The 26,501-nt window shown below is 37.2% G+C and overlaps 2 protein-coding genes across 4 annotated transcripts; both read left to right on the top strand.

The window, feature by feature from the left end:
- The first annotated feature begins 1,424 nt into the window (after positions 1-1,424).
- Positions 1,425-2,775, top strand: LOC5567595 (mediator of RNA polymerase II transcription subunit 4). 3 transcript variants are annotated; one of them, XM_021857699.1, is made up of 3 exons: positions 1,425-1,663; positions 1,727-2,476; positions 2,565-2,775. In XM_021857699.1, exons 1-2 carry the CDS (start codon positions 1,593-1,595, stop codon positions 2,445-2,447), a joined length of 792 nt encoding a protein of 263 aa, XP_021713391.1. In that variant the 5' UTR covers positions 1,425-1,592; the 3' UTR covers positions 2,448-2,476; positions 2,565-2,775. The 3 variants fall into 3 exon arrangements, with proteins under 3 accessions (XP_021713391.1, XP_021713392.1, XP_001657572.1); XM_021857700.1 differs by having other exon boundaries at positions 2,551-2,775; XM_001657522.2 differs by lacking the exon at positions 2,565-2,775 and having other exon boundaries at positions 1,426-1,663; positions 1,727-2,532.
- An 8,817-nt stretch (positions 2,776-11,592) lies between these two features.
- Positions 11,593-25,059, top strand: LOC5567596 (exonuclease 1). Its single transcript, XM_001657523.2, has 4 exons — positions 11,593-12,347; positions 22,832-23,701; positions 23,930-24,786; positions 24,852-25,059. The coding sequence occupies exons 1-4, from the start codon at positions 11,805-11,807 to the stop codon at positions 24,865-24,867; spliced, it is 2,286 nt and encodes a 761-aa protein (XP_001657573.2). The 5' UTR covers positions 11,593-11,804; the 3' UTR covers positions 24,868-25,059.
- The last annotated feature ends 1,442 nt before the right edge of the window (positions 25,060-26,501 follow it).

Genomic DNA, 26,501 nt, shown 5'->3' with positions numbered 1-26,501 from the left:
GTTACAGTTTTTCATAGCTTGATCGAAAGATCACATTTTTTTTAAAGTATAACACAACTTTATTGCGCTTCAGTATCAGAATTTTGACATTATAAATGATTAATGAAAATTTCAATACGTAGACTCAATGACATTTCAATTTACATAATGGCAGCTCGTCCCGTAGTAAAATTTGCCGAGGGGTGATTCAAAAGCGATTTCCATACTAACTTCAAACGTGTTTTAAAAATAGTTCCAGGGCACGGAAAATTATGAAACTTTGGATTCACACTCCATTTTTAACGTAGAATCAGAATACGTAAAAAACTGGATACCCCTAAACAAGCCAATTGGGTTGTTTAGTGAAGAAAAATTCACTGTTTGTTCCAGCTTGATCGAAAGAGCTCATCTTTCTAAGTATAATACGATTTTATTGCACTTCAATATCTCAATGTTGATATTTTAAATGATTTAAAAAGATTTCAATCCGTCAAATCAATGACATTTCAATTTACACAATGACAGTTTGTCCCGAAGTAAAATTTGCCGAGGGGTGATTCAAAAGTGATTTCCATACAAATTTCAAATGTGTTTTAAAAATAGTTCCAGGTAACGGAAAATTGTTAAACTTTGGATTCTAGTTTAATTTTTGACGTAGATTCAGAATATGTAAGAAAATTGATACCCCTAAACAAGCCAATTCTCATACAAAATCTTCTTTTTCTCTGACATAAATTCACTCTAGGTGAACCACTTCCCCTGGCCTATGAATTTGGCCCCGCTCAAACGTCAGGTTAATGAACTCATGCATAGGCCAGGGGAAGTGGTTCACCTAGAGTGAATTTATGTCAGAGAAAAAGTAGATTTTGTATGAGAATTGACAGAAAAATGAATGACAAGTTCATCCACTTCTCCTGGCCTATGGTCACATAAATAACACGGCACCGCTTAAACGTCAACGAGTGAACGCGTGCATTGATCCATGGACCTATGCACGGGTTCACTATTTGACGTTTTAGCGGTGCCATGTTATTTAGGTGGCCATGGAAACTAGTGAATTCGGCACCGCTTAAACGTCAAATTAGTGAACTCATGCATTGGTCCATGGATCGATGCACGAGTTCACTATCTGACGTTTGAGCGGTGCCGTGTTATTTACGTGACCATGGCAACGAGTGAATTCGGCACCGCTCAAACGTCAAATTAGTGAACACGTGCATTGGTCCATGGATCAATGCACGCGTTCACTCGTTGACGTTTAAGCGGTGCCGTGTTATTTATGTGACCATGGAAACCAGTGAATTCGGCACCGCCCAAACGTCAAATTCGTGAACTCGTGCATTGGTCCATAGGTTCATACCACCCTTCTTGATCATTCAATAATCCCGGGGATGTAACCCCTGCCAAGAGTTCATCATTGCTTCACATTAATCTTCACGGCGGTCGTTCTCGCGTCGTCGTCGTCGGCAAAATGTCAAAAATGGCATTGTTTATAACTTTCTGCGCGTAGTTAGCACACTGTGCGATCCAGTTAACAAAGTTTACAAAATTTCCATAGATTTTTAGTGTAAATTTAGTTAAATTCTATAAAAAGCCAGATAATTCGGTGCACTATGTCCTCCTACCATCTCAGCACCAAGGAGCGGCTGTTGGCCATAGTGGACGATATTGAAATCATTTCCAAGTAAGTGGCTTTCATAAATTAGCTATTGGAGTAGTTTGTGTTCAAAAAGATTTTTGTTACTAGGGAACTAATCGAGAACACCATCGCTCCGAAACATCAGAAAATGTCCAGCGCCGATCACGGCCAGCTGGTGGAACTGCTGGTATCCAAAGACAAAGAACTGAAGGCCACCCTGCAGCTGGCGGCGGAACAAGCCGGCATCGAGAAGAAGATGGACGGATTGCGGGAACAGGTCAAGGAACAAGATGAGGAAATCAACCAGCTGCAGAAACAGCTGAAGGAAGCCGAGCACATTCTGGCCACGTCCATATTCCAGGGGCGCCAGAAGCTGAGCAGTATTAACAAAGCCGTCAAGCGACCAGTCTCTTCAGAGGAGCTGATAAAGTTCGCTCATCGGATCAGTGCTTCGAATGCAATCTGCGCCCCGTTAACGTGGCAACAGGGTGACCTGCGGAGGCCTTACCCGACGGACATCGAGATGCGGTTGGGATTCCTGGGCAAATCGGACCTCAACATCAACGGGCACAACGCCCCGAATCAGAACAACCTGAACGAGATGCAACGGAATGCGGCCGGGGCGGGAGCGGGAAGCGGAGTGGCCGACATTCCGGCCTCTGCACAGAACCAGTTCGCGTGGCATCCGTCCGGCGAGTTGCACATGACGATGGGAGCAGGGGCGGGATCGGTTTCACTGGATACCCGGTCGCACAAAGATGCCTCGCAGGATGATGTGGAAGTGATGTCCACGGACAGTTCCAGTTCCAGCTCGAGTGATTCGCAGTGAAGTGCTGTACTCGAAAGATGGCTGTTTCGGTGAGTATTTTTTAAATATTTAATAAAGTCAATGCTATAACGTAGAGAAAAAAAAATGATTCATTGTGAGAAAGTCTTCTTCCTTCAGGCATTAAGTTTCTACTACTGCGGCAAGCACAAAGAAGTCGAGGGGGGATATCGAGAAATTTTCCAAATACAGAAAACATCCGGAACCCCCCGCGTTGGCCCATCTATTCTTCTGGTACCGGTACTTCAAAGTGTAGTTAAATTAAGAGTTATTAACGGAAACATGATTTTATAGTGAGAACACGTATCAATAAATTGAAAATTGAATTAAATTTGTAATCATTTCTATGAAACACGTAAGCTTGAAATATATCGTGAGTATATCGCAAATTGTTGACCGTTATGGTTTAAACAGTAATTAAACCACACGTGATACACAAAGGTCGATAATTCGAACCATTGTCATTGTGTTCTCTATAATGTTCACCAATCAATCATGTACTGAAACTAATGTTGGAGTAATTACAACCACTCTATGGGTTTCAAAATTACTATTCTGAATTCTGATAAAATTTAATGTGTTTGTCTTCACGATTACTGCAATGTTGTTGAAATTACTTTGCCAGGGGTGGATGAAATTTACTATCATTTGCAGTCAACAGCACTATTGTCCGGTATTAGAGATAAATACAAGATCGTTAATTTCTAATGAACAATGTTTTCATTTTTACCATGTGCATGGTAGTTTAAACCACAAAATCGTGGTAATAATGTCTCTATCCTCTTGTCTGTTTTTCTCCGTCAGCTTATGAAGGATTAACACCACAGGGTGTCGACTACCTGGAAAAACCTGGAAAGTCAGGGAATGTCAGGGAATTCGATTTTGATCTGGAAAGTCAGGGAAAGTCAGGGAATTTCACTAGAGGTCAGGGAAAAATATTCAACTTTAAACAAGTTGATTGGGAAAACGCTTTTATGCATATGAGAGTAAGCTGTACTTCTCTATCTATACTTATTCTTAGAATCCAAAATTTTCTGAAATGTAAAGCATCAACAGTGATCTCTGAACAATTTCTTCAAAGTTGGCGTAATTGGCTTTATTAATATTTAGTTCTAAAGTTTCCTAGATCAAATTATTATCTTCTCTTCAAAATCTTGAAGAAAAAATGGAATCCACTTCATCAAATCATGCCAGTCTTTACAAGTTTGCCCAAAATATCCAAGTTAAACTGATAAAATTAAATATAGAGAACAATAAATGAAGTTTCTCGTATTTAGGTGAAGATGAAAACCGAATCTCAAAATTTTCAGAGCACAAAGCTGCAAGACAGGATGTTTCCTGAATGTTTTATCATGTCGTTTCTGGAAACAATATAGATAATACCGTAATCGCAAAGTTCTTCAATATTGATATATGTCAATTTTTTCGATTTTTCAATTTCAATTTTCCAGGATTTTAGGAAAATATCGTCAATCCAAGCATTACTTCAGGGTTTTATTCAGGAGCTTACTTACAGATATATTCAGTTTGTTTTTTGTTCTAAGAATATACAGGAAGTTCTCCAAATAATATGAAGATCATTATCCAAGATATCTTTGTAAATCCATGAAATCCATGAAAGCAGAAATTTCAGGAATTCAATTTGAAGGAACTTGCTTGATAATCTTTTGATAGTTTGTGAGATTACTTGAGGTTAGTCGGACATCGTCCCGTAGATGGGCTAGATCGAGCTCGAAGCCGGTCGAAATTTAAATCCTTTTTTAATTGTTTGTAAGAACAATATGTGTTATGTCCGTTCTCGTGTCGCGTTCTGTAAGTGTACATGAAATTCTTATGTTAGCACAAACACCCGAAAAAAGTTCATAGAAGATACTCATTGAATACTCATTCTTAGTGGAGTTAAATCGAGGCTTGTTGGAGGCACGTCACATTAAAACGAACATCTGAAAACATATATTAGCACTTGTTTTTTAATTATGAATCGTGGTTTACGGCCAACCAGCCGAGAGGAAGTTTAACAACTACTGAAAAGCCAAACATTACATATAATTTGCAATTGGATTAGATGGACAAATTGATGTGGAGATTTGCGAAAAAGTTACACGTCGACTCCCCGATCTCTAGTTGGGGCGCGTTACCACTACGCCATGAGAGGACTCATGAACGCAGAAGTTAACCTGAATTCGATTTCAGCTCAATAATCACGTGGTCCTTTTTCGCAAAGTGCACCTCTTTTGGAAGAATTAGATGCCCATCCAAACACAACACTTTCTATATATATCCAATGCCTAGCCCGAGAGCGCAATGTTTTTTAGGTATAGGAATAGCACACTACACTAGCCAGCAACTGCGCTGGCTGAGGTTTCTATTGTGTGGGCTTCCGATGGGTCGCGACGTTATTATTAGCGCATTATTCAATTCCAGAATTCATTCCGTTAAAAATATTAAGCTTATTTCTTAGGGAAAACGGTTGCTTGGATTTATAAAAATCACACCGGAATTCTAAAAATTAACTAAAATAAATTACCGTCAAACGGGGCTTCTTTTGACATTATTTCCACATTCTTTAACTTTGAGGATTTGTAACTCTTAGAATTATGGATAGATGTTGATAATTTTTGCCTATATTTAAGTTGTATATGTACGTAACAAATGTGCAAAATATGAGGCAAATCCATCAATAAATAACAAAAATGCTTGAACAGCGAAAAAAGTGTGTCCTTCAAGACAAAAAAGGGGCTACTTTGGACATTTTCACAATTTGCTAATGAAATGATTTTTCCTTATAACTTTTAAACTGATTCAAAAGATTGTCGTCCACTGTGATGTTATGGAACGTTTTTCATTGATAAACCTAATGTAGAACATTGCAAAGCTAGAATCAATTACACATATATAACAAATTTCAACGAAACATGTCATTCACTATTCTCAGTTTGCAGTATGAAACTTAAATTTTCAACTTCCTCTTAAATGGAACTATCAGTTACGAATGCTCGATTTTCAAGTTGACATAAACGAACGACGTAACTACTAGGTACTGCAATGATAAATGAGTTACGTACAAAAACTCTTTTTTTTTCTATTCTTACTATTATATGAACGATATGTTGAAGGATCACATTAATACCGATAACTAATTTAATACCAGTAAGTTATTTTCATTAAAAACGCAATCTATGAAGTAAAGTTTAGCAAGATCGTAAAGAAGTAAGTTTGCTTTTGTAATATGCTTTTAGCTTCTTAGCAATTTAGAGCTGGCTTAAGAGTAGTTTAATTTAGGCATTTGAAGGATGCAACTGTTCTGTACTGCAAATTCATGTAAAATATGACGAAAAATAGTTTTTTAGAGATTATGTTGTGAATTTGGCATTGGTACGTATTGAAATATATGTGTTTTATGTCTATTCACTTTTACAAACATTTATTTTATTTTTTTATGTTGTAAAATACACAAACCAAAACATTATAATAAAATTAAAGTCGCAAAAATAACACCTTTGATCAATTATTTTAATAAAACAACAATTTTAAGCAAAACAAATCACAAGATTTTCATGAAACATGACGATTCGATAGTTTTGTGATGCTCCCAATAAGTTTCCAAGACATGGGTAAAATTCAAACAATGTTTGTATAGCCAATGTTTTATACCTTGTGAATATTTATTCGGGCTTTTTTGAAATGTTTTCTTGTTTATCCTGTTATTGTTGATGTTGTTCCAAGAAAAAATCATGCCTAGTGGTAGAGCATATATTGGTTAATAAAAGTGCTGAAGACACAAAATAGCTCAGATTAATATTTACGCTGCTATTAAATACAAAAGGTGAGTGTCCAAAGTAGCCCCTGGTACCGTCCGACGGTACCTGTAAATAATCATGGTGAAGAAATTTAAGAAAAAATGAACACATTTTGGAAAAAGTGTCTATGTGATCCCTAAACATTTTTTTGTAGTATTTCTGTAATATTCCCATGAATTCTAAATTAATTTCTAGGAAAAAAATCATGACTAAAAAAATTCTGTAGGTGAATTCCGGTGAACAATTTCTTCAAAGAGAAGAAATTTTCTTCCATTATTCACCAGCAAGAAAAATTTCTTTTCTTCAAAAAAAATACGTGCCGGGATTCGCCTACTAGAGGTGTATTTATAAAATTCTTAAACTAGTTTAAAATCTTTGGACTAGTTTATGGAGGAACAACGTAAGAGTTCATAAAACATAATTCTTTGTGATATTAACGTCATATATTTGGATAAAACATTTGAGGAGGTTCTGGGAGAAATATCATAAGAGTTCCTGGAGAAAGAAGTGTTAGAGGGTTACTTCGAAAAATATATTTGAGAATTCAAATTGGAATATCTGAGAATTTTTTGTTCAATTCCTTGATGCATTTTTCAAAGAAATTTTTTTGGCAATGGTGTAATTTTACCTGAAGAAGAAGTAGCCAAATTTCAGAAAGAAAGTCCTTCCAATAAAAAAGTTTAGTAATAATCTTAATAGAGTGACGTCTTATGTATGAAAAATTGTGTAATCAGGTTGCGGAAGGTGTCAAAAATTGTCTTTTATGCATGAAACTTGTGAAATTATATCTGAGGTAGTTCAATATCCAAATACATCGTTTTCTACAATTTCAAAAGAAACTTTTGCACTTGAAGATTTCAATATGGTCAGTAGATGACTCAGAATTAACTTAGCTTCTACTCAGCTTTTACCGGTTTATTAACCTTCCAGTCGTCGCGTGGTTTGCCACCGTCAGAACCACCACGCTGCTGTTGTGAATAAATAGCGAGCTTTTTTCACTAGTGCTCAGTTTCATCATATCAACTTGAACAAAACTATCATAAAAATTATTGCTCAGTTTATTCATACGACCCAAAACATAAACTTTACCAAACAAACAAATCAACATGGTCTGGCATTTTTCTGGAAAATGACTGGAAAATCAGGGAAAGTCAGGGAATTTTATTTTCAAAATTGGGTCGACACCCTGCACCAGCGCGGACATAAAATCTATTATTTTAAATAATTTTAGCGTAATATCAAACAGTTTCATCATAATACATATATATCCATGACGCTATTGATCCAGATTTGGTAAGAAATGTTCAAATTTAAAACACAAAACAAACAATTCGCTCCACAACTTGTTTTCATGTTGCAGATCACATCGTGTAGCTTCCAGGCCCGATTAAGTGGTCCAAAATAACATTAATGTATTCTATTGTTATTGGTGAGTATTCTATCAATCATCGATTTGTTAGAAATTCAAAATAGGTGGAAATAACAGGGTGTCTACTACATGGAAAAACCTAGAAAACCTGTAATTATCAGGGAATTTTATTCAACCTGGAAAAAACCTGGAATACTCAGGGAATTTTGGCTACACTCAGGGAAATTATTTCGAAACAATAGTGCATGGTAGCATGTGTCGTTTTTGTGGAACAACATCTTTCCAATCAAAAAATTTTTGGCTGCGCCGCTTTGTTTAGTCTTTTTAACGATTTTTATTTAACAACTACCGAAAAGCTAAATATTACATATAATTTGCATTCAATTGGATTAGATGGACAAATTGATGTGAAGATTTGCGAAAAAGTTACACGTCTTCTCAGTGAGAATCGAACTCACGACTCCCCGATCTCTAGTTGGGGCGCGTTACCACTACGCCATGAGAGGACTCATGAACGCAGAAGTTAACCTGAATTCGATTTCAGCTCAATAATTACGTGGTCCTTTTTCGCAAAGTGCACCTCTTTCGGAAGAATTAGATGCCCATCCAAACACAACGCTTTCTATATATATCAAAGATGGTTAGATGGAAAAAGATAACCGACTCCGGCCTTTTCTAGGCGACACGAACAGCGCAGCTCTGGTGAGTCAAAAGCCAACTAAAACATAATGTTCTCCTAGTGGCCACCAGATGTCGAAATGTTCGTTTATGACATTTACACTTAAAAAAAGATACACAGCCACACGGGTTCGTTCGATATTCCCAATTATCTCTCAATTCCATAAAAAGTAAGAAAAAAAAAAAGAAACCAGCACAGGAGTGATTTTTTAGCATTACACAAATTTTGTGTTGGTTTAGAAGAGCCAGATTGTGTGTTGGTCGTACTCAATTCTGTGTATCTTTCTTTTAAGCGTGTTTGTTTTGATTTCTTCCTCTTGCTCATGAACGCAGAAGTTAACCTGAATTCGATTTCAGCTCAATAATTACGTGGTCCTTTTTCGCAAAGTGCACCTCTTTCGGAAGAATTAGATGCCCATCCAAACACAACGCTTTCTATATATATCAAAGATGGTTAGATGGAAAAAGATAACCGACTCCGGCCTTTTCTAGGCGACACGAACAGCGCAGCTCTGGTGAGTCAAAAGCCAACTAAAACATAATGTTCTCCTAGTGGCCACCAGATGTCGAAATGTTCGTTTATGACATTTACACTTAAAAAAAGATACACAGCCACACGGGTTCGTTCGATATTCCCAATTATCTCTCAATTCCATAAAAAGTAAGAAAAAAAAAAGAAACCAGCACAGGAGTGATTTTTTAGCATTACACAAATTTTGTGTTGGTTTAGAAGAGCCAGATTGTGTGTTGGTCGTACTCAATTCTGTGTATCTTTCTTTTAAGCGTGTTTGTTTTGATTTCTTCCTCTTGCTCATCGTTACACAATGATTTGCATTTAGCCGAAAATAAAGTTTACACGCTTTTCACTCAACAGATGGCAGTAGTGTTACTTGAATAGTGTGTCGTCGGCAAAATGTATGGAAAAATAAAAAGTCGGTCATCTTATTCCTTTTAATCATCTTCGATATATATCCAATGCCTAGCCCGAGAGCGCATTGTTTTTAGGTAGGAATAGCACACTACACTAGCCAGCAACTGCGCTGGCTGAGGTTTCTATTGTGTGGGCTTCCAATGGGTCGCGACGTCCTCAAACGACCGGTTACGGAACATGAGTCCGTTGCTCGATAAAGCCGTAAAACCACGATTCATAATTAAAAACAAGTATGGCTAGTGTAGTGTGCTATTCCTATACCTAAAAAACAATGCGCTCTCGGGCTAGGCATTGGATATATATAGAAAGCGTTGTGTTTGGATGGGCATCTAATTCTTCTGAAAGAGGTGCACTTTGCGAAAAAGGACCACGTGATTATTGAGCTGAAATCGAATTCAGGTTAACTTCTGCGTTCATGAGTCCTCTCATGGCGTAGTGGTAACGCGCCCCAACTAGAGATCGGGGAGTCGTGAGTTCGATTCTCACTGAGAAGACGTGTAACTTTTTCGCAAATCTTCACATCAATTTATCCATCTAATCCAATTGCAAATTATATGTAATGTTTAGCTTTTCGGTAGTTGTTAAACTTCCACTTGGCTGGTTAGCCGTAAAACCACGATTCATAATTAAAAACGAGGATTTTTATTTATTTGCCATTAACATGTTTAGACAAAGAAGCAAAACTTAAGATTGACAAGTTGGTAAAGACAAGTACAGTTTTAGTTGGGTGTCATTCATGAGCATAGTTAAAAACATCCCATCGATAAAAAAAAATCGTTTGTTACAAAAATAATAAACTTAAATAAATAAGGAAAAGAGAAAAAATACAAAAATAGTATAGTTTGAAGGTTAGCAGATTTGTTTATAGTCTCGGTCACTATTTTAATGCAAGTCTATTTTTGGTTGAGGTCTCTTAAGTGTCTATTTTAATCAAAATGGTCGCTAAACTCACATTTTCAATCTGCTTGCAGTGGATCCTGGTGCCAAATTCTAGAGACTCCAGAGAAACCTACAAAGACTATGACACGATTATTCCACGAGTTCTTAATAATATTTTTCTCAGATACCGAGGAATGCTTCAGGAATTCTAGTAATTTTTCCATCGTTTTTTTTTTCCGGAATACTTCCAGGAATGCTAGAAAAATTTCTTCAGATTTTGTCCAGAAAATCCTAGAGCACTCCACCGCTGCCACAAAGGTTTAAAAAAACCTGAAGTAATTTTCACAGAGATTATCCTGAAAAAAAAATCCTAGCGATTATCCCACGATGTCCTCCAGTTGTTTTCCCACTGATTCTTTATTATTTCTAGAAAATTTCGCACAGATCCTACATGAGTTCTTCCACTAAGGTTTATTCCAGAGTTTTGACATTTTTTCAAGAAACTGTATAATAATTCCTACGCCATTTTTTTCGTTTATTCTAAACCTTTTCATAAGAATCCTTTTTTTTAATTTATTCAGGATTACTCTCAGGAATTGCTTTAAAAATTCTTCAGGTATTGTTCGATGAAATCAAACTTATAAACTTTTTCAAGAATTCCTCGATAAATTTGACATGGGATTCCTTATTATATTTCTCCAGAAATTCTCTCCGCATTTCTTCAGCATTCATTAAAAAAAATGTTCGAAAAAAAATATTTTAATTTTTTTAAATGAAAATTCCAAGTCTCAATACAAGTGGCGGGAAGGATAAAAACCAGCACTTGTTGTGTCACTTCTGTTAAAAACTACGCAAATTAACGATGTACCACATAAAAACGCTAAATATGATGCTCACAGTGCGATCAGTTCTTTCACGAAACTGAACAAGGAAAATTTTCAATACGAATTACATCACAATAAAGGGCACTAGTCAGCGATTAAAAACAAAGAACAATCAAAATTTGTGGTGATAACTTTGGAAGAAAAATCACCACAATTATTTTAACGACAAGATTTTTGCAATTTAAGGTACAGGAAATCGTAAACATTATTATAATTTGAAAAACTTTCGCCACCTAACCTCACTTTTGATCACCAATTCGGTTTTTGCGTTTCGATGACTCCGGCTCTCAACTGGAGACGCGATATATGATATGGGCTGGGTGGGTTGGTTGCCGTCTTGATTTTACGGCTCATATAAAATTTGTGGAATGTTCATACAAAAAGCGTTACGAGGGGGAGGGTGGGTGTGAAAAATTGCCATTTTCGGTGGTTTGAAATATGTGAATGAAACTTTATTTGAAACGCCTCATAAAATGCCATATGTCGTTTTGGTTCAGTGTTTCAAGTCCACAGTTGCCCATGCAGCAAATTCCAACTGATGTGTGAACATTACTGTGAATCGAGTCCAGGTGGATCGTAGCGTCATTTTCGTTTGATCCATCTTAACACCGACGACGGCGCGCGCGAAGTAGAAAATTTGGGTCAGTTTTGTTTACAATCTGTTCCGCGGTTTCTTTTCTCGCAATCTCAAAAACTGAAAAACCTCTTTATTTTACATCAATAGTTACCTGTTAAAACAAGAAAAATACAAACAATAATTAGGTGATGGTTCGTTGATTGTGCTGCACCAAAAGTTTATTTCAAGAAAAGCATCCAACGATGGGAATCACCGGTTTGATTCCGTTCCTGGAGAAAGCTTCCAGCCGATGTCACCTGCGAGAGCTCCGGGGTCAATGCGTGGCCATCGACAGCTACTGCTGGTTGCACAAAGGGGCCTTCGCCTGTGCGGACAAACTGGCCCGTGGGGAGCCAACCGATGTCCACATCCAGTACTGCCTGAAGTATGTAAATATGTTGCTTTCGCACGACATCAAACCGATTCTGGTGTTCGACGGAAGGCACCTTCCGGCCAAGGCGATGACCGAAGCCAAACGGCGCGAGTCCCGGGATAATTCCAGGAAACGGGCTGCTGAATTGCTGCGGGTGGGTAAGACGGAAGAGGCCAAGAGCTACCTGCGGAGGTGCGTAGACATTACCCACGAGATGGCTTTGCAGTTGATCCAGGAATGTCGGCGGAGGAATGTGGACTGCGTTGTGGCGCCCTACGAAGCGGACGCCCAGTTGGCCTATCTAAATCGGAAGGGCATTGCGCAGGCTGTGATTACGGAGGACTCGGATCTGATGCTGTTCGGATGTAGCAAGGTGAGTTATAATACGTAGGGGAGACTGGGGAGACTGGGCAGACTTGATTCCAGGGTATCCATCCACATGAGTGTAGCCTCCCCCGGGGGGTGTTAGATACGAAGGTTCATCTATTGTTTGGATTTTTCAAATACTGTTTCAGTATTCAGTATAATTCGCCAGCGAAACTTCAGTCGTCATGCTGTTATATTTTGTGCAACACTGGTGGTGAAACCTCGCTTGTAGTACACAGCATCAGCGTGGTGGTTTTGACGGTGACAAACCGCGCGACGACTAAAAGGTTAATCTTGTGTTTGAATTTCTTAACATTTTGTCTTCAGCATTTATAGGGGAGGTGCACCATCAAAAGACCTTTGGTTACTGCAATACATCAAACGAAAGCTTTCAATCCATGCTCAGCAGGAAAAATAATAAAACTTACCAGAAACTTTGTTTTTGTATTAAAAATGGGGGTGGCAAATACTGCACTATTCGCACCAGTATTTGCCACGATTTTAATTTCGGTTCCTGGATTCGCCACCTACGTTGATTTCTTATGGAGGGTGGCGAATCAGGAACACCATTATTTTCTGAGAATTTTTTGCGGTTTCCAAGAATGTTTCCGTATCATCTTAAAGCAATTTAGCAAACACTAAACAATTGGCAACCATATATGTCGTAAAACGGTATGTAAGCCGGGGTGGCGAACAACTGGTACATGGCGAATACCGGTACATCTTCCCTACTTGTAGGGACCTCCCATGGTATTATTGGCAGACGGCCAACAAATGGACTGTAAATGTACGAACGGACAGGATAAGCGGGACTTCGAACGACATAATATATTATAGGAATTGGAGAGGATCTTGACGACATACGAACAAATTGATGAAACTTGAAATCAGAACAACGAGTGTTATAAGGGGCCGTCCATAAATGACGTAGCATTTTTTCGCTGATTTTTTACACCCACCTCCCCCCTCGTAGCATTTCGTCACAAATACTGGTACTCCCCCCTGGAAAATACGTAGCATATCGAGCACCCCCCCTCATATTTTTTATTTGTTTTCCTTAGCGACTGGGTTAAAACCAAAAATTGGAATTGAGAAGTTCATTACAAAGTTCGATATTAATTACTGACTGAAATGAAAGGATAATCTATTCTAACAGTTTAATATACAGTAGCGCTCAAAAGTAATTTGGAAAAGTTTTAAATAAACATTTTCCTTGGTTTTGGTGTCCAGTTTCTTATAGACTAAATAATATTAATATTGCTGTTCTTACCATAAAAAAACAAGTTTACTATAAAAAATGTGAAAAAAATTGATTAGATTGATGAAGCTCGTCACTGTCGAGTTAGGGTCCAATATATTTTATAATATATTGAACAAAAATTTCGTTATATTAGAGGATTGTTTTTTTTAATTATTCGTTGTTAGGAAATAGATTTCAATGAAGCTGATCAAGAAAATATACTAATTTGAAATGAATCATCGTCATTATTATCCAATTTTAAATCATTTTAGCAAACAGTGGCCAAATACATAAAAGATTACAGTTGAAATATTTGGAATGTTTAGAAAATTTTAGCGATTATTTTACAAATACAAATACAAATAATTAATATTTCAGTTGATTTTCATTATCGTTTCCATAATGAAATAATCTTACACAACCTATAATGAAACCGTTAAAAAAAATTTTCACATTACCGAGTTATTAACAAAATTTAATGATAGGGCCATTTTGTTAACACTCGAATCTATTATCCTCATCAATATTCAGGCTATTCCATCAAGAGCATTGATATATCAAAACAAATGATGAGTTGATTGGGTGGATATCTTTTGCAACATTGAAGGCATAATTCACGGAATAAATATCTTGCTTTAAATGTAATATTTGCCAAGAAAAGCATATTTTATTTTCTTGAAGAAATAAAGCCCCAACAGAAAATATGGATAAAACTAAAACGGCTGACTCTATGTCATGTTAACAAATGGCAAAAAAAAAAAATGTACTCCAAGTAGTTAGAGCATTGGTTTTTAATCAATTCATTGAACTTATTTTGTTTATTTATAAATTTATTAATTTGGACACGAATATAATATAATATTCACATAATTATTTAAAGCCTCAAAACATCTATTTGATTGCATTTATCAAGAAAATCTAAAGTTCCATAGATAATTTTGCAATCTTGTCATATGAAGGTTTTGAATAACCCAAGTTTATAAGTAAAAAAAAAAAGAAGTTTCATAAAAAATAATTGTATGCGATTTTTTTCAGCGCCTTTCTTTTTACGGTCTTGATTCAAAATGCTACGTCCACTAGCTAGGACCCCTCCCTCCCCCTCGTCACACTTCGTCACAAATTCGTGAATACCCCCCTCCCCCCTAAAAAGCTACGTCATTTATGAACGACCCCTAATGTCCTTCCTCTCTCCTCTATTAAACTTTTCTGACTATGCTTGACTCCTACGATCTGTTATTTTCTAGATTACTGTGATTGATCCTAATTCATTTAAAACATTATTTTTCGTTAAATCTAATTATATTTGATGAGCAATCGGAACATTCAAGTCAATTTTGGAATACCGTACTGGATTGCTGTACATCTTTTACTTCTGACATGATTTTTCGGTTGCAGCTATCTTAACATGCTGTTGATTTTTGCATTAATTTACTTGTTAACTTTTTCAATAGCACTTTGTAAACAAATCACTTATCCGACTTTTATTTTAAATTTCCAATATATTTTATTATTCTCATTAAATATGTAGTTTAACATAAATTTTGCAGCTGATATTTGCTCGAATTACACAATTTCATAGTATCAATAACATGCTTGAAGTCAACGTTTAAATTATAGAAAGTTTTTTAATTTTTCTTAGAGGAACAAATTTTTGTTCCAGCTTCGTGAATCAAAGTAGTTATTCCTCAATGCAATAAATTTTGCTACAAATTAGTGAAAATATCATGCTTCTAGACACATTATTTCAGCAATTTATCATTATCATTTATGTTAATAAAAGAAGTATTGTTAATGTTAATTAATTAATGTGTTAATGTTAATTAATGACACCATGCAGATCCATCGATAATTTCAAAAGATCATAACCTCGCTCAAATGGTTTTTATCTATCTAAGCAATTTTACAACGATATCGAGTTATGACGAGTTGATTGTATAACATCAAATTCTAAGTCGTATATTTGCTTTACATCCATTCTGATGCCGTTTACTTGCCCTCTGGGACTCACCAACCCACTCGGAGGTTGGATATTTAATATTTGAAACGTTTAGTCTGTTTTGAGGCCATGTATTCTATTCGTTTTGAGTCAGATATGAGTCCACTGAAAGACTCCCCTCCCCTTGGTTATGCGACCGCGATGGGAAAGCATAATCCATTAGCCCATATGATGGAAACCAAAGGCGTAACCTGTAGTGGTGGTATCACATTTTGGCATTTTTTTTTTGCTTAAAGCCGCGTCATAATTCATATGGCATAGACGCATTAATATCTCGGATGTGATCCAACGGACATTCTGCGTCATTGACAGAATTGATGCCCATTTCAAATAATTAATCTATTCGAAGTGGACATTAATACTATTGGTGACGACCAGTTTGCCTTTTGCTAATCAGAATGATCCGTAGCCACTCTTACTATTAGCTAGCTAGACACATCGTTATCATGTACGACGCACAGTGCTTCCAAGGGCCTAAATTCGTGATCGAAAATGTTTTGCACCAGAAAAGATGGTTGTAGAGGTATGGTGTCTTCAGAGAAGTTGTTCGGGATGTTGAAGCCCTTCTTAAGAAAGAATTATTTTTGTAATGAATCCACATAGCAGTGAGATAGATTTTCACTTTTTTGCAAAAGTGGAGATACAACAATGGTGTCTTCGGCAAAGTTGTAGATAATTTCACTACATGAAAATTTGCTGAAGACACTTTAGCTCTATCTATTAAAAAACAAGAGATATGGGTCATTTTTTGTGAATGACCCCTTAAAACTAGTTTTTTCGATATATCTCTTTCTGGGTATTTTTGAGATTTTTTCACATGTTCTACAAAGTTGTTTTAATTGATAAAATACGCATTTCTTTACGAGACACAAAAAATGTATCTCTTATATTTTCGGAGTTATATGATATTTTATGTTGAAAATCGACTATTTCACCTTCCTCTAACATTTACAGGGGCAAATTGGAGCAACATTTTTAGCTTGCATATAAAAGAGTAACTTAATAGCTATCAAATCCATGGTAACTGACACGTGGCACTGCGTTCCTTGACTACAAAATATGTCCCGTAAAATGTTGAAAAATTAAAAGTATGCAGTTTTAATACCGTGTATTTTTTAAATACGCCATCTTTCATGGGTCTGGGTCATTTGGCATAAGTTCATCTGGCATCAAGCCGTTTGTCATAAAAGACATTTGGCATAACGGTCATTTGGCATAATGGTCATTTAACATAAACACATTTATAAAGAACAGGTATATTTTGAAAGAAAAGATTTTATTCTAGTTATGCGAAATGACCGTTATGACAAATGGCCATTATTTCAATTGGGGTTATGCCAAATGACCTTATGCCAAATGGCTTTTAGCCAGATGAACCGTTCCCATTTTTCATGGCTGAGTGGAAAATTATCAGGTCTTCTAGAATATGATATATTCGGTTATACATAGGAGAAAGTTTCGACCGTGATTGTTTTAAATTATTTTTGTTCTATGGCTGTATCGGTCATGTGACTCAAAGGTAAAGGGAGTCTATAGAAGCAAATGATGGAAACGAATAGGTGCATAGGCGTCGCAAGGGAGCGACAAGATTGAAATTTAATTAGGTGGTGAAAATTGAGCAAGCCATTTTAAAGTCAGTAAGCATCGAAGCGTCCTGTATTTTGGAAAAGGGTTGGCTCAAAGCTTTGAGCTTTGCTACCAACACAGGCAAAATACAGGAGGCTTCAATGTGCTCTTATACTGACGGCAATCAACCGAACGGTTCTATCGATCGATGTCTGATATTGGGAATTGACACGCAGTCAGAGAATTTGTCTCTTTCATGTGTGCTCTTCCCGCCAGTCACCACATGATCCAGTTAGAACTGCATTTTTCTTATTAGCCAAATTTCATATACATAGGAGAAGGTTTCGACCGTGATTGTTTTAATTTTTTTTTTTTTTTTGACTGATACAGCCATAGATCTTTACTGACTTTAAAATGGCTTGCTCAATTTTCACCACCTAATTAAATTTCAATCTTGTCGCTCCCTTGCGACGCCTATACTTCTATTCGTTTCCATCATTTGCTTCTATAGACTCCCTTTGCCTTTGAGTCACATGATCGATACAGCCATAGAACAAAAATAATTTATATTCGGTTATGACTGTAAAAACGTGATCTCTCAAATACTAAATATTTTTGAATATTGTTAACGTGAAATAGCAAGTTATCTTAAGTAAATATTGCACTTAAACTTTTAAGACACAAATCTGGCGAAGTAGGCATCGAACAACAGTGATTTTTATTTTAGCTTTGTGCATTAGTAGAAAGCATAAAATAAGAATATAATGCTTGTTCATTAAATATTTGTGCAGTTAAGTGCTTTTTGAATGCGGACAGAGATATGACATAAGTCGGTCATTGAGATGACCATCTCTAGATTCCGATATGTTTCACTTTAAGCACAGTGGATAATCAATTCGCCTAAGACTACATATCATCATATGAACACTTTTGTAATAATATTTGTTAAAAGATAGTCTTTTTATGGAGAAAGAAATTGTTGAGAGAGAGGATCAAAGAAATAATCTACATAGGCAAACATATTGAGATGTGGATAGTCGACTGTATTAACGCACAGAAATATATAAAAAGGGTCTTATTTTAAATTTTCTTAAAAATACAAATAACAGCGAAATTATAGCTAGTTCATGGTAACAAATGATAGTCCGTTCGAAAGCCATTCAGTTCGTATGTCACGCCACTTTAGTTTTATTTATATAAAAAGATGGATAGATTTATAAAGATTATGTTCTCTTGTAAATGCAAAAGAGCAAAATACCAAAACTAAAGAAAACATTATTATATTCTTTATTATTGTTATTATTATTATCATTTATATTATTATTATTTTAAGCTTAAATAGGATGACTTCCGTTTTAAGGCAAATAAATTACTAACATTATTCTATGTGCTTCATACTACGTTCAGTATAGAGCTGATGTTACGTAATAAAGGCTATTTCTTAGAATTCATACATCTAGTTTTCACTGTAAATGAGAATTATGACGTTTGGTATCAAGATATCCTATCTTAGGCAATATCAGCATTAGCCAAACCGAATATATCATTGCGTAAAAGACCTCAAAATTGTCACTCAGCCCTGAAAAATGGCGTATTTAAAAAATAAACGGTATTAAAAGCTGCACAATTTTAATTTTTCAATATTTTACAGAACATATTTTGTAGGCAAGGAACGCAGTGCCACGTGTCAGTTACCATGGATTTGATAGCTATTGAGTTACTCTTTTATATGCAAGCTAAAAATGTTGCCCCAATTTGCCCCTGTAAATGTTATAGGAAGGTGAAATAGTCGATTTTTCGACATAAAATATTATATAACTCCGAAAACATAAGAGATACATTTTTTATGTTTTCTAAAGAAAAGCGTATTTTATCAATTAAAACAACTTTGTAGAACATGTGAAAAATCTCAAAAATACCCAGAAAGAGATATATCGAAAAAACTAGTTTTAAGGGGTCGTTCACAAAAAATTACCCATATCTCTTAGAATTCAATAGATAGAGCTAAAGTGTCTTCAGCAAATTTTTATGTAGTGAAATTATCTACAACTTTGCCGAAGACACCATTGTTGTATCTCCTCTTTTGCAAAAAAGTGAAAATCTATCTCACTGCTAGGTGGATTCACCACAAAAATAATTCTTTCTTAAGAAGGGCTTCAACATCCCGAACAACTTCTCTGAAGACACCATACAACCAACTTTTCTGGTGCAAAACATTTTCGATCACGAATTTAGGCCCTTGGAAGCACTGTGCGACGTAGGGAATATTACTCTGAGGAAAATGACTAGTAGATTCACTGAGTAGAAATAAGTGGGGACAATCTTATTTTAATATGGTTTTTACATTGCCATAAAAAGACAAACCTTCCTGGCCACGATCACAGGGTTTGACGGTGCCAAAGTAGAAGGTGCACCATAATAATACCCGTCTGTGAAACATATCACCTTCCCAATACTTTGGCACACCTCTAACGGTTCATGATTTCATGATCAAGAAACGACTGCATTCAGGCGGAGGATCTGTTAATATGTTTCGGCATATTATCAGGTCCTCTTCGAACGGAGGGACCGCCAGGGCTCATTAGTTACTTATAAACCAGTGCTGGTTGTTGATGGTTCAGTTCGTTTACCACGAGCTGTAGCATCCTTTGTACTAATCAGTAATGGTTGTTAAGTTTCGAAGCTAACGTGTGATCAATCGTTTTATAATGCAACATAAGAATGGGTGTTTGGTGGAACTGCGCGTAACACTTGTTGTTATTAAATTTAGTGATTGTGTTGGTGCTAATGGTGTGTGTATAATAAAATATATGGTGATGAAAATTTAAAAATGAAATTGGAAGTGATTCTGATAGTTTTGTTAGAAATATAATAATGATGATGTATAATGATGTGAACTCTACTAATTTAATAAAGACCATAATACATTTTGCAATCATTTCTCTAAATATAAATATTATTGCCTAGTTCTTCAAACATGCATGATAAAAGTGTTAATAATGACTTCGAGTGCAGAAAAATGGATCGAAGTGATTTTGTTTTACTGTAACTTTGTTGACAGTGCTAAATTGTAGTTTGAATAGTAATGACTCTACAGCAACAAAAATAATGAAACATTTTAATTGAATATCTTTTAATTACTTAGTAATGCTAACAGATGGTAAATGCTAATAACAATGAATTTATATGAAAATGGTGTGATGTGAAAAGTGATATAATGGAAAGTATATCTGAAGTGTATTACGAAAGTTGATGAGTGATAATCGGTGAAATACGTGATAGTGTCGAAAATAAAAGTGACGATAGTGAGTGATGAAATGAAATGGGGAATGAGGACCTTCTAATAAAACTATTTCGTTCTTCACTTTAACCACTCTAGTAGCATTTCAGGCACATCATAGTTTGATAGTAGTCTAAAGTACTAGACTGCAAAACTACGGTAAGGGCTGATTGCTGCTAGGGTACGCAGTGACCATTTGAGCAACATTGCTTAGGAACGTCTGTGTGATGAACGCAATAGAGGCTAAAAGCAAATGCTGGGAAGGAGCTTAGGGCAGATTAAGAGTGCCAGTACTACCCCTATCGCTACCGACAAAAAAAAAATACATTCCATAAAAAGACAAACCTCTTTTGTAACAACGGTATAAATAATCTAATTCCAGCTTCATTTTCGCAAAATTTACAAGTAGAAAGTAGGCGTTGTGAAGCATTGCGAAAAGTGAATCTTGTAAGAGACTGTTATAGAAGCCTAAGGTAACTTTACCCTTAAATATTCACTATAAAAATGACTATGGAAAGTAAGACGCTGAGATAGATCATTAGGGTACACTTGCTAGTTTCGAGAAATTGAACAGACAAGGAAAGTGACTTTTTTCTTTAAGGATATACGAACGTAATGACCAATACTCGCGTTCAGTATCATAAGGGCGTAACTGCAATGATCGATTTCTCTTCATCGATTTTCTCTTTAGCTAATTACTTCGACGGGTGACCGTTTTCGGCTGCTATTTTCGATTCAGTAGAAAGAACTCATCGTACTTAATCGTGCTGCGTCGTAAAATATTTCGAAAATTGATTAATTTTCTTGTACTTATCGAAAGAGAAAATCGACGAAGAGAAATCGATCACTGCAGATACGCCTGTATGATACTCAACGCGAGAATAAATACTTTTAATAACAAAAAATGAAATTAACTTGAACTACTACTAAATAGCCTAATTTTGTTAAGACTTGACGACAATTGACATTTAAGGACCTAATCTTACGTAAAAGACATGAGTAATCAGAATAGCACTTAAATTACAATTTATTCAAAACCATTTCGACTAGACAGTATTAGTAATGACACTACTACAATACTATTTCAAACAAATTCTGATGGAGCTGCTGATTTTCACAATGCTTCCTTTTCTCAGAAGCAAGGGAATATGGGTATTTTTCAAAAAACTATCACGTCACAATACTAATAAGGCAAGGCTTCGTGGCCTTGCGGTTAGCGGCGTCAGTCGTCTAGACGTATGTTGCCATGTAGTGTGGGTTCGATTCCCACTTCAGTCGGTGAAAACTTTTCGTCAAACGAAAAATTCATCACTGGGCTACTGGGTGTTTCGTGTTGTCCGTTGTCTAATGTTAGTGATCGTTCAGTCTGTGCAGCTTAAGTGCTGAAGACGGTGTAAATTGTCTTTTAAAACAGTGTTCATGTGGGCACCATAGCCTAGTCCGTCTGAGTATTGGTCCTGGTAGAGGGGAAACTTGGCAAAAGCCAAACCGAGGGTTCAGCCTTGACAAGTTAAGCTGTCAGGCAGCTCCAACTGAATAACATACAAAAAAAAATCTGGGCGAGATATTTATATAATTTCTGAAATTACAATAGAAATTCCGACAACAGAGTAAATTTCAGACATATCTCTGCTAATTAAGGGGGAGGGAGAGGATAGGCTCAAACGTAACGGCTCATACAATATAGGGTAACCAATATATTTTGGACCTCTATATATTTTGGACCCCCTGGGCCATTTTCCTAGAAATTTCCCAGTTTAAATCGAAAGACCAACTCAATTCGCATGCCATTTGGAAGGATTGGACTATTCCGCACTTGCATCAACCGTTTTAACATAGAAAATGTGTTTATTTTATCTGAAATTAATTTAATTTTATCGCTTCATCCATGCAACCGTTACAACACGTTACACACATAAATTGAAGCCGTCAGAAATTTTTCAAATGTAAACAAAAACTTTTTTCAAGTTTCTGAACTAAAAGCGTAGAGTTCCTTCGGGTTTCCATTGTCAATCGATTGATTAGACTATGGGCAAGCATATTATACAACCGGTGCCGTGAGCTTTGTCGCCAAATGATAAAAAATGCCGGGGGTCCAAAATATATACTTTGAGGGTCCAAAATATATTGGTGTGTCCAAAATAATAAAAAACACTGCTTCACAATTCAATTATTTTCGATGTTTCTTGGATCCTACATGACCGTTTGGGCATTTTTATCTCGTAGAGGAAGTTTTTCTCCACATTTTAGCATGTTATTTGACTTAGTTACGCTGTGCAATTAATTAATTGGGACAAAAAACTAAAATCACATCCTTAGGGGGTCCAAAATACGACCGTTACCCTAATATTCTCATAAATAATCACACATTCAACAACTAAAATTATTAAAACAAAAATAATCTTACAGGTGCTGTTCAAGCTGGATCTGACCGGGACCGGGTTGATGATCGAAGCGGAGAAGTTGTACCTGGCCATGGGCTGTAAGGAGGAAAAGTACACATTCGATAAGTTTCGTTACATGTGCATCCTTTCCGGGTGTGACTATCTGGAATCGCTCCCAGGAATCGGATTGGCCAAGGCAAAGAAGTTTGTCTTGACGACGGAAGATACGGACATCCGCAGGGCTCTGTCGAAAATTCCTGCCTATCTGAACATGAGACAGCTGGAGGTGTCCGAACAGTACAAGGAGGAATTCATGAAAGCGGATGCTACCTTCAAGCACATGGTAGTTTTCGATCCAGTAGAACGGAAGCAAGCGCGACTCAACGAACCTTCAGATATGGGAACCGATCCAGATCTCTGTTGTAATTCTGGAAACTTCCTAGACGACGAAACAGCTTTGGAGTTGGCTCTGGGGAACCTGAATCCCTTTTCCATGAAGCGATTGGACAACTGGCATCCGGACAGTCCGGACTGCCAAGCGACGGGAGGTCAAACCTCCAACTGGAATCAGACAGCCGTGACTAAGCATCCCAGCATTTGGAGAGGTTCCTATGAGGGGCGTAAGATTAAGAAGCACCTCGAAATCCGCGAGGAGATAAAGGTGCGGAATGTGTTCGATCTGGAGAGAAGATCGATATCTAATTCGAAAGTTGAAGAAGAAGGGGACAAGGAGTCAATTGACGACGTACTGCAGTCGTACGGAATTCTACCGAGGGATGAACAGCCTCCACCGAAACGGCTTTGTCTAACTACAATGACCTTACAGCAGAAGAAGACAATCGACGTGGATGGGATACGGGAAAATAAGAGTCCTCCCAGGAGGAATCCTTTTCATGTAAGTAACATTGCAAAAAAATGTTCCGGGTCCTATTAACCCTTTGTCGGTGTTCTGTGGTCAATCTGCATATGTGCACGGCGACGTTCCTCATTTCATAATTGTCCCATGTTTTTAAGAAATTTCGTGAAGTTATCACGATTTGAATGTATGGTCAATCTGACCCCATGACACAGGCAATGTAACTTTTTTTGGCACAGACAGAAAGTTAAGATTTATTCCTTTCAGGTTAAATCCATAGCCCCGGTCCCAATCCAGGAACAATCACCGGACTCGAACACGCTGAAATCTCCCATAAAACTCACCTCGGAAAATAGCTCCCTCCTGCGCCAGATAAGCCCGGTGAAGAAGATCGAGTACGATTCCAGACCCACCATGCAAGTGCGATCCAAGACGGAAAAGCTTAGTCGCTTCAAACGGACCGTAATAGCTTGCGACGGCCAGAAGGTCATCAGTCGATTCTTTTCGGTTTCATCGTCCTCGCAAGTGACGACTACCGTTAGTAATCCTCCGGAATCGTCTTCCGCCAATGAAAGCGAACCCATGGTTCAGGATCCGTACCAGGAGGAAACCGGGAGTCCCACTCAAACGGCAAACATATACCTACTCTCGCCGGAAGCCAGAGGGGAAAAGACTCCCAAAAAGCAGCGACCTTCGCTGCATAGTGGAGATAGCTGTTCTCCAGCTCCTCCGGTGAAGGGAGAACGTAGCGTAGAGAAACTGGACAGTGGATTCGTGGAGGAACCCGAGGAAGGATTAAGCTCATCACAGAAGGAAAACCAATCGGAGCAGATGAGGTCCACATCTCGATTGTCCTTGTTCAGCAAAAAGGAACCGATGCGATTGAGTGCTGAGAAAGTTGATATTACTGAAGAGGACGTTATAGAGATTAAAGATGACGAAGAACAGGATTCCAGTCAAGATTTGTCTGTTGAATCGAAGCCAGCGACTATTATTGGACGAACTAGCAGCGGAAGTAGTCAGAAGAAAGTCACCTGTCGACGGGTAGGACTCTCCAAGAACAAAAATCTGAAGGGCGTTGGACCAAACCAGAGCAAGCTTTCGATGTTCGGGTTCCAGAAGAAGTAGGTACCCATATCTTATAGTTCTAGTACACAGATAACCTAACATTATTCAAAATCTGTTACAGAGTGCAACTGAAATGATGTGACTGAAACGTGACAATCACTGCCCGTGAATACTGCATTTATGAATTACGATTTAGCTTTAAGTAGAACCACTCGTATCAACGAAACTTGCGTTTGGATAGTTGAAAATTTGTGTTAGTAAACTCGTTATTGTTTCAGTTTTTTTATATGCGCTGATTATATGTAACGTTGAACTATGAACTACGAAAATCCCTTTTCTTCGTTTTCACTTTGTTCACCAGAGATGTTTCTCCGCTCGTTCTATTGGTTTTCTTCGCTCATATTTGGGGCACAATCATCACCAGACCAGAAACTGCAACAACCGAAATGATCGCCACGGAATTCCTTCTCCAAACCGGGGGAAACACCTAAAAGTTAAAAATAATCAAGGCCTTCTATAATGAAGGACACGGTAAGCACCTGTCCAAGTAAATTATTCGTCTCAAAACCCGCTACCGGGTCTTAATGGATCATTAAAATAACCAAAACTGCCGCTATGCAAAGCATAGATAGCGCCACCGTAGCCTTGTGTGTTTGACAGAACAGCAATAATGTCACAATGTTAATTCCCATATACAGTAGCGCCTTTGTTTTGTTGCGGTGAGCACTGACAAAAACTACCTTCAATGATCCATTTTACAGCATCCAATTTTCGTTGTAACGATCAACCAAAACAAATCGTCCCTGGAGTATGCAAGTCATCCGTCACCAACCAGCTGTCATACAAGGAGAATGAAAGGGAATATCGATCGTCGAAGGGTTTGGCAGAAACGCTGTTTCTGAGGGGCCAATATGTTCGTGTATGCTCTGCTTGACACGAAAAGGAGAAGTTGCACGCCGCCTATACGTCAAAAGCGCAATTAACTTTGGAGATATCCCCAGTTCGTCGACAGCGATAAAAGCCCAAAAGGGGATTTAAGTTTATCATGGCGTTCAACCATCTTCCGGGACACCCTTCTATAAAAGGAGAACGAGCAACGAATATCGTTCTCTTTTTTGCCGCAAAGCACCATCTCGGCGCCATCACGAGAAGTGGATCGTAGGACACTCTGAAAATTCCTTCGAAGTGAATTTGAATTATCGAAATTATTAATTGAACTAGTGTAAAATAAATTTAGTTGAATTAGCGAAGTGAAATAACGAGAATTTTAATAAATGTTTTTGTGTTTAACGTCAAGTGAACTAAAGTGAACTCTTGTGCCTGAATCAAGCTCTACAATTTCCTGGGAATTCTACCTCCGGCTGAACTAGTTCCGTTGCTACTCGCTGTGCTCTCGACATATGGAGATATATAGAGACGAATGACCGCCAGGTTAAAGTCCCCATTCACACAACTGTTGAAATACAAAACAGAGATATTTAATTTATTTAGTTAACATCTAAACAGATAACACTGAATCAACAATTTCACGCCACAATACACCCGATTCTGTTTTTGCACGGGGGATGCGTACCGTGCAAAAAAAGTTTTCAGTTCAAAATTTCAAAAACCGTGTAAAAAAAGTAACACCAGTTCTCGAAGTTTCATGCAAAAATAAGGTTTTGGCGGAAAAAAATGTATGGAAACTTTTTTTGCACGGCCGTGTAAAAAAAATCCGTGCAAAAACAGAATCGGGTGTACTCGGTTCGTGGTCGCATCACTTCATCCTCGG

Source organism: Aedes aegypti, chromosome 1 (genome assembly GCF_002204515.2).
Source record: "Aedes aegypti strain LVP_AGWG chromosome 1, AaegL5.0 Primary Assembly, whole genome shotgun sequence".
Lineage (NCBI taxonomy): Eukaryota > Metazoa > Arthropoda > Insecta > Diptera > Culicidae > Aedes > Aedes aegypti.
The sequence above is the reverse complement of the archived record's forward strand: the minus strand, read 5'-3'. Positions and strand labels throughout refer to the sequence as shown.